General features: G+C 46.2%; 1 protein-coding gene across 1 annotated transcript in view; it reads right to left on the bottom strand.

Annotated features, from left to right (window-relative positions):
• MPP1 (membrane palmitoylated protein 1) overlaps positions 1-6,637 on the bottom strand; it is a 27,822-nt gene extending 21,185 nt beyond the window's left edge. The window contains exon 1 of the mRNA XM_015824725.1: positions 6,422-6,637. Within this exon, the coding sequence (XP_015680211.1) occupies positions 6,422-6,535 (114 nt within the window). The 5' untranslated portion in view covers positions 6,536-6,637. The remainder of the gene's footprint in view (positions 1-6,421) is intronic.
• Between the last annotated feature and the right edge of the window lie 3,761 nt (positions 6,638-10,398).

Below are 10,398 nucleotides of genomic sequence, written 5' to 3' on the forward strand. Positions count from 1 at the left end.
ACTACTACTACTACTACTACTACTTTCTTCTTCTTCTTCTTCTTCTTCTTCTTCTTCTTCTTCTTCTTCTTCTTCTTCTTCTTCTTCTTCTTCTTCTTCTTCTTCTTCTTCTTCTTCTTCTTCTTCTTCTTCTTCTTCTTCTTCTTCTTCTTCTTCTTCTTCTTCTTCTTCTTCTTCTTCTTCTTCTTCTTCTTCTTCTAAAGTGTGCATTGGGAACTTTTGGTAAAAGTTTCCTGATGTTTGACAGCTGTTTGGAAATAAATAGAGATCTTTCTCGACATGCAGCAGTTTGGCAGTTCGATTCTCACCAGCTCAAGGTTGACTCAGTGCTACTTATACCAAAGGAAACCTCAGTTTTAAAAGGTATTACATTAATTTTACATGCTGTATAAAAATGTGTGAGCGGAAAAAAAAAAAGATCTTCAACCGTGGAAAACATCTAAAAAATAGAACTTGATTCAGAGTGGACTTCAAAAGTATGCTTTGAAACGTTTTAGCCAAAAGTAATGTCAATATTTTACTATAACATTTGCAAACATTTCAAGAGATGATAATCTATAACAAACATGCATGCTCTTCCTTTTAAGTTACTGAAGAAAGTTACACAAAAGAAAAACAAAGAAAGCAAAAGTTGTGTCCACAACAAGACGATCTTCCTAAAAGTTGGCTCTAAGTTTAGTTTCAGTGTTTGGGCTTCTCGCTGGCATATTATATTTGGGTTTTGCGCTTTTATTAGCAATGAAATCCCTTCTAATTCTTCCATTCGACTAGCCTGGTGTTTACTCTCGCATTTCCAGAGGGATATCAATGTAAAACAGGAAAAATGTTCAACCAAACAATAGAGCAGGGAACTTTTTCCAACAGAAAATATTGCATCTCATTTTATCACCCACGGGGATTGCCAAAATATGTTCAAATTCCCTTCCCATGGAAGTGAGGCTGGATGTGACAGATGGTTCTGGCCCCACTCCAATTTGTGCTGTTTGGACACACACACCCTCCCCCAATCTCAGCTGCTGTATCCAGATCTGGGCACCACATTTTAAGAAGGATCCAGACAACCACGAACAGCTGTAAAGAGAATTATTAGGGGGATGGAAACTAACTGTAAGAGTAATTTAACCGTGGAAATAATTCATAGAGGAGTGACTCTGTTTGATGATTATGCTCATGCAGAAGCTAACTAGCCAGCTTGCCTCTGTTGTCTGCTTTAATCTGCGCTGAATAGGGAATTGTTCGATGTCAAGGACCTTTTGGATTCTAATGCCATAATCCAATCAATAGCCTTGCAAAACTTGCAAACATTCAGCGATACAGTATCACCCTCAACAGCCGATATCACAACTTAAAGGTAGCAACCCACCCACAATCTGACAAGCATCGAACTGAGCAGCAAACTAATCTCAGTGTTGTGTTAGTGGATGCCAGGAAATTCTCAAGACCCTGACAAGCCCAGGAAAGCTTCAAAGGGAAATTGCAAACTCAAAGTCTCCCCACACACACACACCGCCCCTCCAGCTTCCAAGTCATGCGAAGAAAGATCCAAGCTTTAATTCAAAGCAACAAAAATTGGAGTCAACCGTAGATAATCCCAACAAGTTAATTCTCCGTTGCAGATTATTTTAGCTACCTATCTCCACTCTGGGCTGAACAGGAGATGTGGCAGAAGACTTGGTTAGAGGCCACCAGGTCTGGCTTGGGGAAAAGCAGGTGTAATCACGGGGTCCTAGGTGGTCTCTGAGTTTGCTGGTTTTCTTGCAGACGTTTCATTACCAAACTAGATAACATCATCAGTGCAGCACCAAGGACCCTACAGTTTAATCCTGAGCTGGAAATATTCTATCAGTATCGGGTATTACCCAAGCAAGACAGAGTGGCTATTAATTCAAAAGGTAGTTAATGCCAGAATTATTCCAACTTTATGCCAATTCTCACTCTGGTTAGCCCAAATATTACATTTGTCTTCAAATCCCTCTGTTAACCATCTGTTATTGTATTTAACATGTAGAAAGAAGTGTGTGTGTGTGTGTGTGTTCTTCATCCCTACACAATGTTCTTTGTCTAGAACATTTAGGAGGAAAAGGATATGTATGTTTCCAAAACAAGCACTGGGCCGTGGCTGCCCATCATTTAAAAAAAAGAAAAGAAAAAAGCTTGTGAATTCATATAACATCTTTCCATGTAACTCTCCTTTTTTTTCTTTTTAAAAAAGCTTTTTTCTTCCCTCTATTATTTCTCATAATTACTCTAGCTCCATTATTATTATTATTCCTTTTTTTAAAAAAAAACCAATACATGTTTCTCTTTTAGGGAAAACAATAAGGGGAAAGATATCCTGTTTTAAAATTTAAAAAAAAAATGTCCTAGGCAATCCAGAGATGTCAAAAGCAGCGAGTTAGGTAGCTAAACAGTTTTAGCTCAAATTAATCTATTTCCACATTCTTTTTCTCTGGGCGGCTGAATCAGCATCAGCTCAGCCACTTCCAGTTCAGACCAGATGAAACTTTGCAGCAAAACCGAGAATCAGTTTCCTCCTTGGCAGGCACCCGATCGCTCTCTCTCTCTCTCTCACACACACACAAACACACACTCTGCCCAAGCACTGGGACAATGTGGCCAGTCACAGAGGATTTCGCTTCAAGTCTTATCTCTTTCCTACCTACAATCATCTTGCTTCTTATGCAATCCAAGGAACAATAAGAATTATCTCCTCTACCTGATCTCTCTCCCTCCCTCCCTCCTTCCTTTCTCTTTCTCTCTCTCCCTCCCTCCCTTTCTCTCTCTCCCCCTCTCTCCCTCCCTCTCTCTTTCTCTCTTTCTCTCTCCCTCCCTTTCTCTCCCTCTTCCTCCCTCCTCCCTCTTTCCTTCTTTCTCTCCCCTCCCTCTTTCTCTCTCTCTCTCCCTCCCTCCCTCTCCCTCTCTCTTTCTCTCCCTCTCCCTCTCCCTCCCTCTTTCTCTCCCTCTCTTCCTCCCTTTCTTTCTTTCTTTCTTTTTCTTTCTCTCTCTCTCTCTCTCTCTCTCTTCCTCCCTTTCTCTCCCTCTCTTCCTCCCTCTCTTTCTCTTTCTTTTTCTCTCCCCTCCCTCTCCCTCTCCCTCCCTCTTTCTCTCCCTCTCTTCCTCTTTCTTTCTTTTTCTTTCTTTCTTTCTCTCTTCCTCCCTTTCTCTCCCTCTCTTCCTCCCTCCTTCCCTCCCTCCCTCTCTTCCTCCCTCCCTCCCTCTTTCTTTCTCTCTTTCTTTTTCTCTTTCTCTTTTTCTCTCTTTCACTTTCTTTCTTTCTCTCACTCTCTCTCCCGCCCTCCTCTCTCTTTCCCTCTCTCTTTTTGCAATCTATTCTGTCCAATTCTCAGAGACTGCCTGGACTAATCTCTGCAGTTTTCTTGGCCGGGTTTTTCACAAGCGCTTTGCCGTGGCTTCTTTCCTGGATCTGAGGAGAGGGACTAGCCCAAGGTTACTGGCACCTGCCGTGGTGCCCATGGGAGGACTAGAACTCACAGTCTCCTGGTTTCAAACCTGGTGCCTTAACCATTACAGCCAAACTGGTTCCCCCCCCCCCGCCTGATCTCTAACCTTCCTTTAAAGGTATTTGGCCCGAGTGCTCCAAAAAGACACCCAAGAAACAGCACAAGTAGTCCTCAACTTACACGAGTTTATTTAGTGACCGTTCTAAGATACAACGGCACTGAAAAAAGTGACTTAGGACCATTGTTCACACTTACGACCATTGCAACACCTCTATGGCCACATGATTAAAATCCAGACGCTTGGCAACTGACTCATACTTATGACGGTCGCAGTGTCCCCGGGGGTCACGTGATCCCCTTTTGCGACCTTCTGACAAGCAAAGTCAATGAGGGAAGCCAAATTCACTTAACAGCTCCACGTAGGGCTGGCTCAGGAATTCTGGGGGTTGAAGTCCACGCCTCTCAAACCCGCCAAGGTTAAGACACAGCGATGCAGGATATGAGGAGAGCGGTCCCCAACGAAGGAACATTTAGTGCCATCGAAACCAATGAAGCAAAAGTCCAGCATTTTAAAATTACACAACTGCAGCACTGGGGTGGAGCGGAGGACAACACACTTCTGCCCTGGTTTAAGCGCAGCAAAGGTAAAGTTTAGTAAACAGCAGGGTGCAATCCAGGTAGAGTGCTCCAGTACATCATGCATTTCCACCGTGAGGCTGCATAGAGCAGTGGTTCTCAACCTTTTTAATGCCGTGACCCCAACCGGTCGTAAGTCGAGGGCTAAACCGGTCATAAGTCGAGGACTAAACCGGTCATAAGTCGAGGACTAAACCGGTCGTAAGTCGAGGACTACCCAACCCGGGAGCGCCGCGCATGCGTGGTTCCGCCCCCTGCGCCGGCCGAGGCGTAGCTGGCAAGCGGCAGAGACGGAGCAGGCCGACCACCAGCTAGCCCAGCCCAAGGGAGGTAAGGCACCCGCCGGAAAAGGGGAAAAAAATGGCGGACAAAAAAAATGGCGGACAGCCTTGCTTGGCGACCCCCATGAAATGGTCGATCGACCCCAAATGGGGTCCCGACCCACAGGTTGAGAACCACTGGCATAGAGTCTGCTGGGGGACGGTTTGTTTTCACCTCTCCTGTCCTTCATGATCATCTTTGCATGGTGTGTGTGTGTGGGGGGGGGGGACCATAAAAGAAGGCCAAAGGTCAAGAGAACCCTGTTTGTTGGAGAGTCAATGTCAGAAAGACTTCAGGTAGGGAAGCATAGGGAATTGTTGTCTATCTGTCGGGCTGCTCTGTAAGTCTGCGTTCGGCTCATAATCCCGATATTTTGCAGGACTCGCCCTTCTCACTTCCCAGAATGCGAGTCCTTAAAAGTCTATCCAGATTCCTCACGATTCCTAATTTGGGGAGAAACTGGGGGACCCTCCTCACATCCACTTTCAATTGGACAGAGCAATCCAGATCTCCTTTTCCCAATCTGGGACGGTTCCAGTAGCTGGCTGGAAAAACATATCTGGCCAGAGGCAGATAATGTTCAATCTAGAATAAAAGACAGCTGGAAGGGATCTTGGAGGTCTTCTAGTCCAGCCCCCTGCTCAAGCAGGAGAACTTATACCATTTCAGACAAGTGACTGTCCCAGCCTCTTCTTAAAAACCTCCAGTGATGGAGCACCCATGATTTCTGGAGGCAAGCTGTTCCACTGGTTAATTGTCCTCACTGTCAGGAAGTTTCTCCTTAATTCCAGGTTGCTTTTCTCTTTGGTCAGTTTCCAACCATTGTTTCTTGTCCTGCCCTCTGGTGCTTTGGAGAATAACGTGACCCCCCTCCTCTTTGTGGCAGCCCCTCAAATATTGGAATATGCTATCATGCCACCCCTATTTCTTCTTTTCTTCTCTGCCTAAGATCGCTTTCAATCGCATCTTAACCCAATATTTTATCTTAGTGTGTTGCTGCTTTGCGGTGAGCTTTCCGAGTTGTCTCATAGAATAAATAACAGAGTTGGAAGGGACCTTGTCCTGACGGAACCCCGTTGTGATGGAACTTGGAAAACGGTTGTCGGTTTCCCCAAATGCTACCACTCTCCTCTATGAAAGTTTATGAGGATTCCAAGTGAACTTTTTGGGCTGCAAGCAGCATTTTTTTCCCCCTTGGCATTTTGTAGGGAAGATCCCACCCAGGCTGCCTGGATGTCTTGTAGAACTATGCTGTGGTCGACATGGATAATTTATTCATAGATGGAAAAAGTAAACTAATTCCACAGCCTATTTTAAGCTTCGCCAACATCCATTTGGAAGTGCTCAAGCCCCACCGCTGGGCCAAGAGTCCAGTGCCATATAATTAACCAGGAAGCCCAGTCCGAGGCTTGGAGCCTCCAAACCTGTCTCCTCCTGCCGGGTTCCCGCAATTCATCCCCCCCACACACACACCAAATGCATTTTTTTTTTTGCCGCCCCCAGCAAAGGCGGAGAAGCGGTTGACTCCAGCCAGCTAGTCAATTTTGGCTGAAGGTGAAGAAACTCAAGCCGAGCTGGTCTCCTGACGAAGGTCGGCCAGGGACGGACCGGAGGAGTTAGGCTCTCTGCCCCCCAGCCCCCCAGCCCAGCTCCCTCCAGACATTTCCTCCGGAGGGGGGGGGGAAGCTTGTTTTCCACCCTCGCCAGTCGGCTTTTGACTTCCGTACGACGCGTCACGCTTCGGGCCGTTGGAAGCGCCGTGCCTAAACAGAGGTCCCCCAAATGTCCCCGGGAAAAGAGCAGGCCAATCTACCCGTTGACCGTCCGAAGCCCCTGGAGAACCCAACTCAACCCAACCCAACTCAACCCAACCCAACCCAACTCAACCCAACCGGGCCTGGCTTGGCGAGAAGCCGCTCTCTTGGCCCCTACCCAAGGCGCGCCCAGGTGCCTTCCGCTGCCCGAGCCCACCTGCCCGAGGCGCCCCCTCTGCCTCCTCTCACCTCGGCCCGGGGCTTGCTCTGCAGCAGGTGCTCCAGGTAGAGGTCCGAGAGCGCCGTCCTCATGCTGCTGGTGCTGCTGCTGCCGTCCCCGCTCCGCTCGGATTTCAGCGTCATGGTGCGGCGGGGGCTGCCGGCTCCGGCTGGCCCGGACAATAGGCGATCTTCTCCGGCGCTCCCTTGCGCGCTTCAGCCGGCCGTAGGCGAAAGGAGCGAGGAGCCGCCAGGCGTCGGGAAGGGAACCCAGGGAAGGAGGGCTTGGCGAGCTGGGCCCGCCCGCTCAGCCGCCGGGAGGGGCCAAAAGGGAGGGTTCCCCCCCCCTTTCCCTCCCTCCCTCCCTCCCGGCTCCGCTCCGGCCGCTCCTTTGAGTTCAGCCCGGGCATCCGCGGGGCGTCGGGCAGAGGCGCAACCATCCGAGGCTGGGCGCGCCCGGGGGTCCCTGTTGCAGCCGTGGCTCCTCGCCCCCTTCCCCACCCGGGTGCAGGCCTGGCTTGCAAAGCAGAAGTGGGGGCGGGTGTGTGTGTGTGACAGGCTACACAGGGATAAGGTTCGCCTACACAGCCCCCCCGGTTCCATGGGGGCTGTGTTTTGTAAAGCAGGGTTTATGGCTTCAGCAGCGCTCCCCTCTCCGTCCATCAGTATTGGCTTATTGAGGAGTAGGCCAAGAGTAAGCAACTTGGGTCGTTTGTAAGCTACAGCTCAGGGCCTTCAATGAACCTGGCCAACTCTGTTCTTGCAGAGGGCATGGTTTAAGCAAGCCGTTGCTTAGTCACAGACTCTGAACAGCCAGGGTGCGTTGGGCTGCAAGCTGCACAGCTCCGACATTAGCAAAGGGCAGATGTTTGATATCTGCAACTCATCCCTCTTTCTCTGGCGAATGAATTTTCCAGGGGGAAGCAAAATGATCGGCTCGGAAGACCAGATCTGGGCTGCCTTGTGAAATCCCACGAAAGAATCAGAGCAATTGCACAATGAAATAATTGCCTGGAAGCCTTTTGTGAAACTGACGCAACTACAGCTGTTGTTTCACAGTTGAGGGATTTACATGCTGTAATCCTGAAGGAACCTAATGAAGAAAAAACAAAACCACAAGGCACACACTGGAATTGCTGTGGGTTGCGCTGTAAAAACCCAGTTTTTCAGGACCTTGTAAAATGAAGCTCTTTGCATTTGACTGCCCTGTTCTTCAACTATGGGAACCAAGGTGATACTATGCCAGGGTTACTTTTATTCAGACGGTTTTAATTTCTTTCCAAGATAATAGCAAAGGTTGGCTATGTTTGTGAAGTTATCAGACAAGGTTGTAGATGACAACCAAGGATTTTCATGGACTTATAGGACAATATTTTGCACCTTCAAAAGTCTTCAGAAGGTGGCCAGCGAAACACCGATTCCTTCAAGAAGCTGTATTTCAGTCCAGAAGAAGACTGAGAAGAGACAAGAATAGAAATAATATAAATATATATATAAATATATAAATAAGGACTTAAATTACTTTTAAGTCACATGGGAACTGCCTCTACATTTTCTTAGCAGAGTTTTGGAGAATATTTAATTCTTAAATATTGTTTTTACTTTTCTGTCACCGTTTCTTGTCCTTTTAGCTCTCTCTTTGATTTTTTCCCCTCTTCCTCACTTTATATTAGTTTGCAATAGTTCTTTGTTTTTGAAACTTTGAGTAAAATTATATGCTAAAAAAGAAAGAAAGAAAGAAAGAGAAAGAAAGAAAGAAAGAAAGAGAAAGAAAGAAAGAAAGAAAGAGTGTTGTTGATGGCGTTTGGCCTATTTCAAACCTATTACTGACACGTAATAGCACAGAAACCTTTTAAACCAAGCATGATGTGAGTTATCAAGCTTCCTTGTAGTCTTGTTGACATTGGAGATGTTATGTCTCTCTCCCGTCCTGGAATTTTTAGAGAGATATTTTCAAACCAGCTTTCAGCTGAACGATCCTTCCCTCTTGGGTCTCCTGTGCTATTTAAATCTGGCCACTGAAAAAAGCCAACTTGGGTCGCCCTTCCCCCCCCCTCTTTATTTTCCAAAGACGTCTGACTTCTTGCACAATGAGATGGTATAATTGAGGAAGGTCACGCCAGGCCATCTTGAAACAGCTGAGTTATTACATGCCCAACTTAGAGAAACATCTGTGTTTTGGTGCAACAGAAGACTCCAGCAAGGAGTGGCATGACATTATTAGAACAGACTGGGGCATAGTGCAGACCTTGCTCAGCAGAGTAGGCAGGAGTTCTCCCAAGTGTAACAAGACTTTCTTGCTACAGTTTGCAGCTAATGAAGGCCTAGCATGTTGCTCTCCAGAGCAATTTTCTCCAGTCGGTTACTTTCCAAATGGGGACTCTACAGCTTCCGTGGTGGTTAGAAGAAGTGCAGAATCTGGAGAACAATAAGAGTAGGGAAAGCCTGATATAAATAGATGGGTGTTAGGCATGAAAGATCAGGTCCGCATGTGAAGGTCCAATTAAACTGATTTATTCCTAAAAACCTATGCACGAGAATCTTCTCAACCAACTGGTTAACATCTGGTTGGGTTAGATAAGAGTCAAGAGAACTCAAGGGAAGTTGGATTGAGTTTGCTTGTGGTGACATGGAGATTCTAGGCTAATTCCTCTCTTAACTCCACCCCCAGTTTTTGCCACTCCTTCTCCAACAATGAGTGTGTCTTCAAGACTTTAAAGGAATTTAGTCGAGCCTGCTGTGCAAATGAGTGACACCTAATTCTTCATTTCCTAAAATCTTTGTTTAATTTGTAGAGCTTCGCCCTCCTTTCAAGACTGGAACCTGGAGCCAATTACAATTCCCCAGAAATGACCGTCATCAAACGACCCACTTACGTGGCACAGCAAAGAAGGAACATGACCACAAAGACAACTGGGAAAGCATATAGTGCTCCTCTAGGGAAGGAGTGAAGGACGTGAGCCCAGAGATCATCCAGGTAGTCTGACAACCAGGACCGGCGGACACCTATGGAGTCAACCAAGAAGATCCCTCAGCATCTGAGACAGACCTGTACCATGCTCCTGATTTCCTTTGGGAGAATGAACACAAAATACATTTTTCATCACATTTTTTTCTTCCTGCCATGTGAAGAACTGAGGATAAACTCCTGGCAAAAGACATACGTTCTGTTTATAAAAGGCCGTTTTTACCTTATTTCTAAACCAGTGTTTCTCAACCTTGACAATTTTAAGGCATGTGGACTTCAACTCCCAGAATTCCACAGCCAGCGTTGCTGGCTGTGGAATTCTGGGAGTTGAAGTCTACATGCCTTAAAATTGTCAAGGTTGAGAAACACTGTAATCTAAACCTTATGACGTAAAAAAAGGCGGGAAACTTCCAGAGGACAGATCGTTGTGAGGGGAAAAAGAAAACATGAAATAGGCGTTCATGAAAAGATCTTACTAACTAGACTTAATTGTTCGGTGTAGCTTTCATTACATTTAAATCAGTGTTTTTCAAACCTGAGGACTTTAAAACGTGTGGACTTCAACTGCCAGAATGGTGGCTGGGGAATTTTGAGAGTTGAAGCCCACACATTTTAAATTTGTCAGGTTTGAAAAACACTGATTAAGGGAGTGTGGCTTGCCCTCTCCTACCAGCATAATAATCATTTTCATGTTTTCACTAAATCACATCCCCGAAATGTTTCGTCTAAACTTTGACCAACGGAGTGCTAGCAACCGGCTAGCTGGCTTACTACATGTGCTAAACAGTTTCATTTTCCTTATGAAAGGGACCTAAGAATACTTCCTTCTTTTACAAACATGAACTTTTTGCATATAAGAGGGGCAAAAGGGTTCTCCTCCGTCTCTTATCCTTTTCAGTATGTAGGTATGCATTGATGGCACTTGTATACTGCTGAACCAAGAACAAACTTGAATGGCAGTTTATTGTACCTCAGTTGCATTAATATGTAAACTTATATTTAGAATAAGCAACTCTTTGTCCAGCTTCCTCAAGAGGCA

This window comes from Protobothrops mucrosquamatus, unplaced genomic scaffold, assembly GCF_001527695.2.
Source record: "Protobothrops mucrosquamatus isolate PMUCROS unplaced genomic scaffold, P.Mucros_1.0 scaffold2329, whole genome shotgun sequence".
Lineage (NCBI taxonomy): Eukaryota > Metazoa > Chordata > Lepidosauria > Squamata > Viperidae > Protobothrops > Protobothrops mucrosquamatus.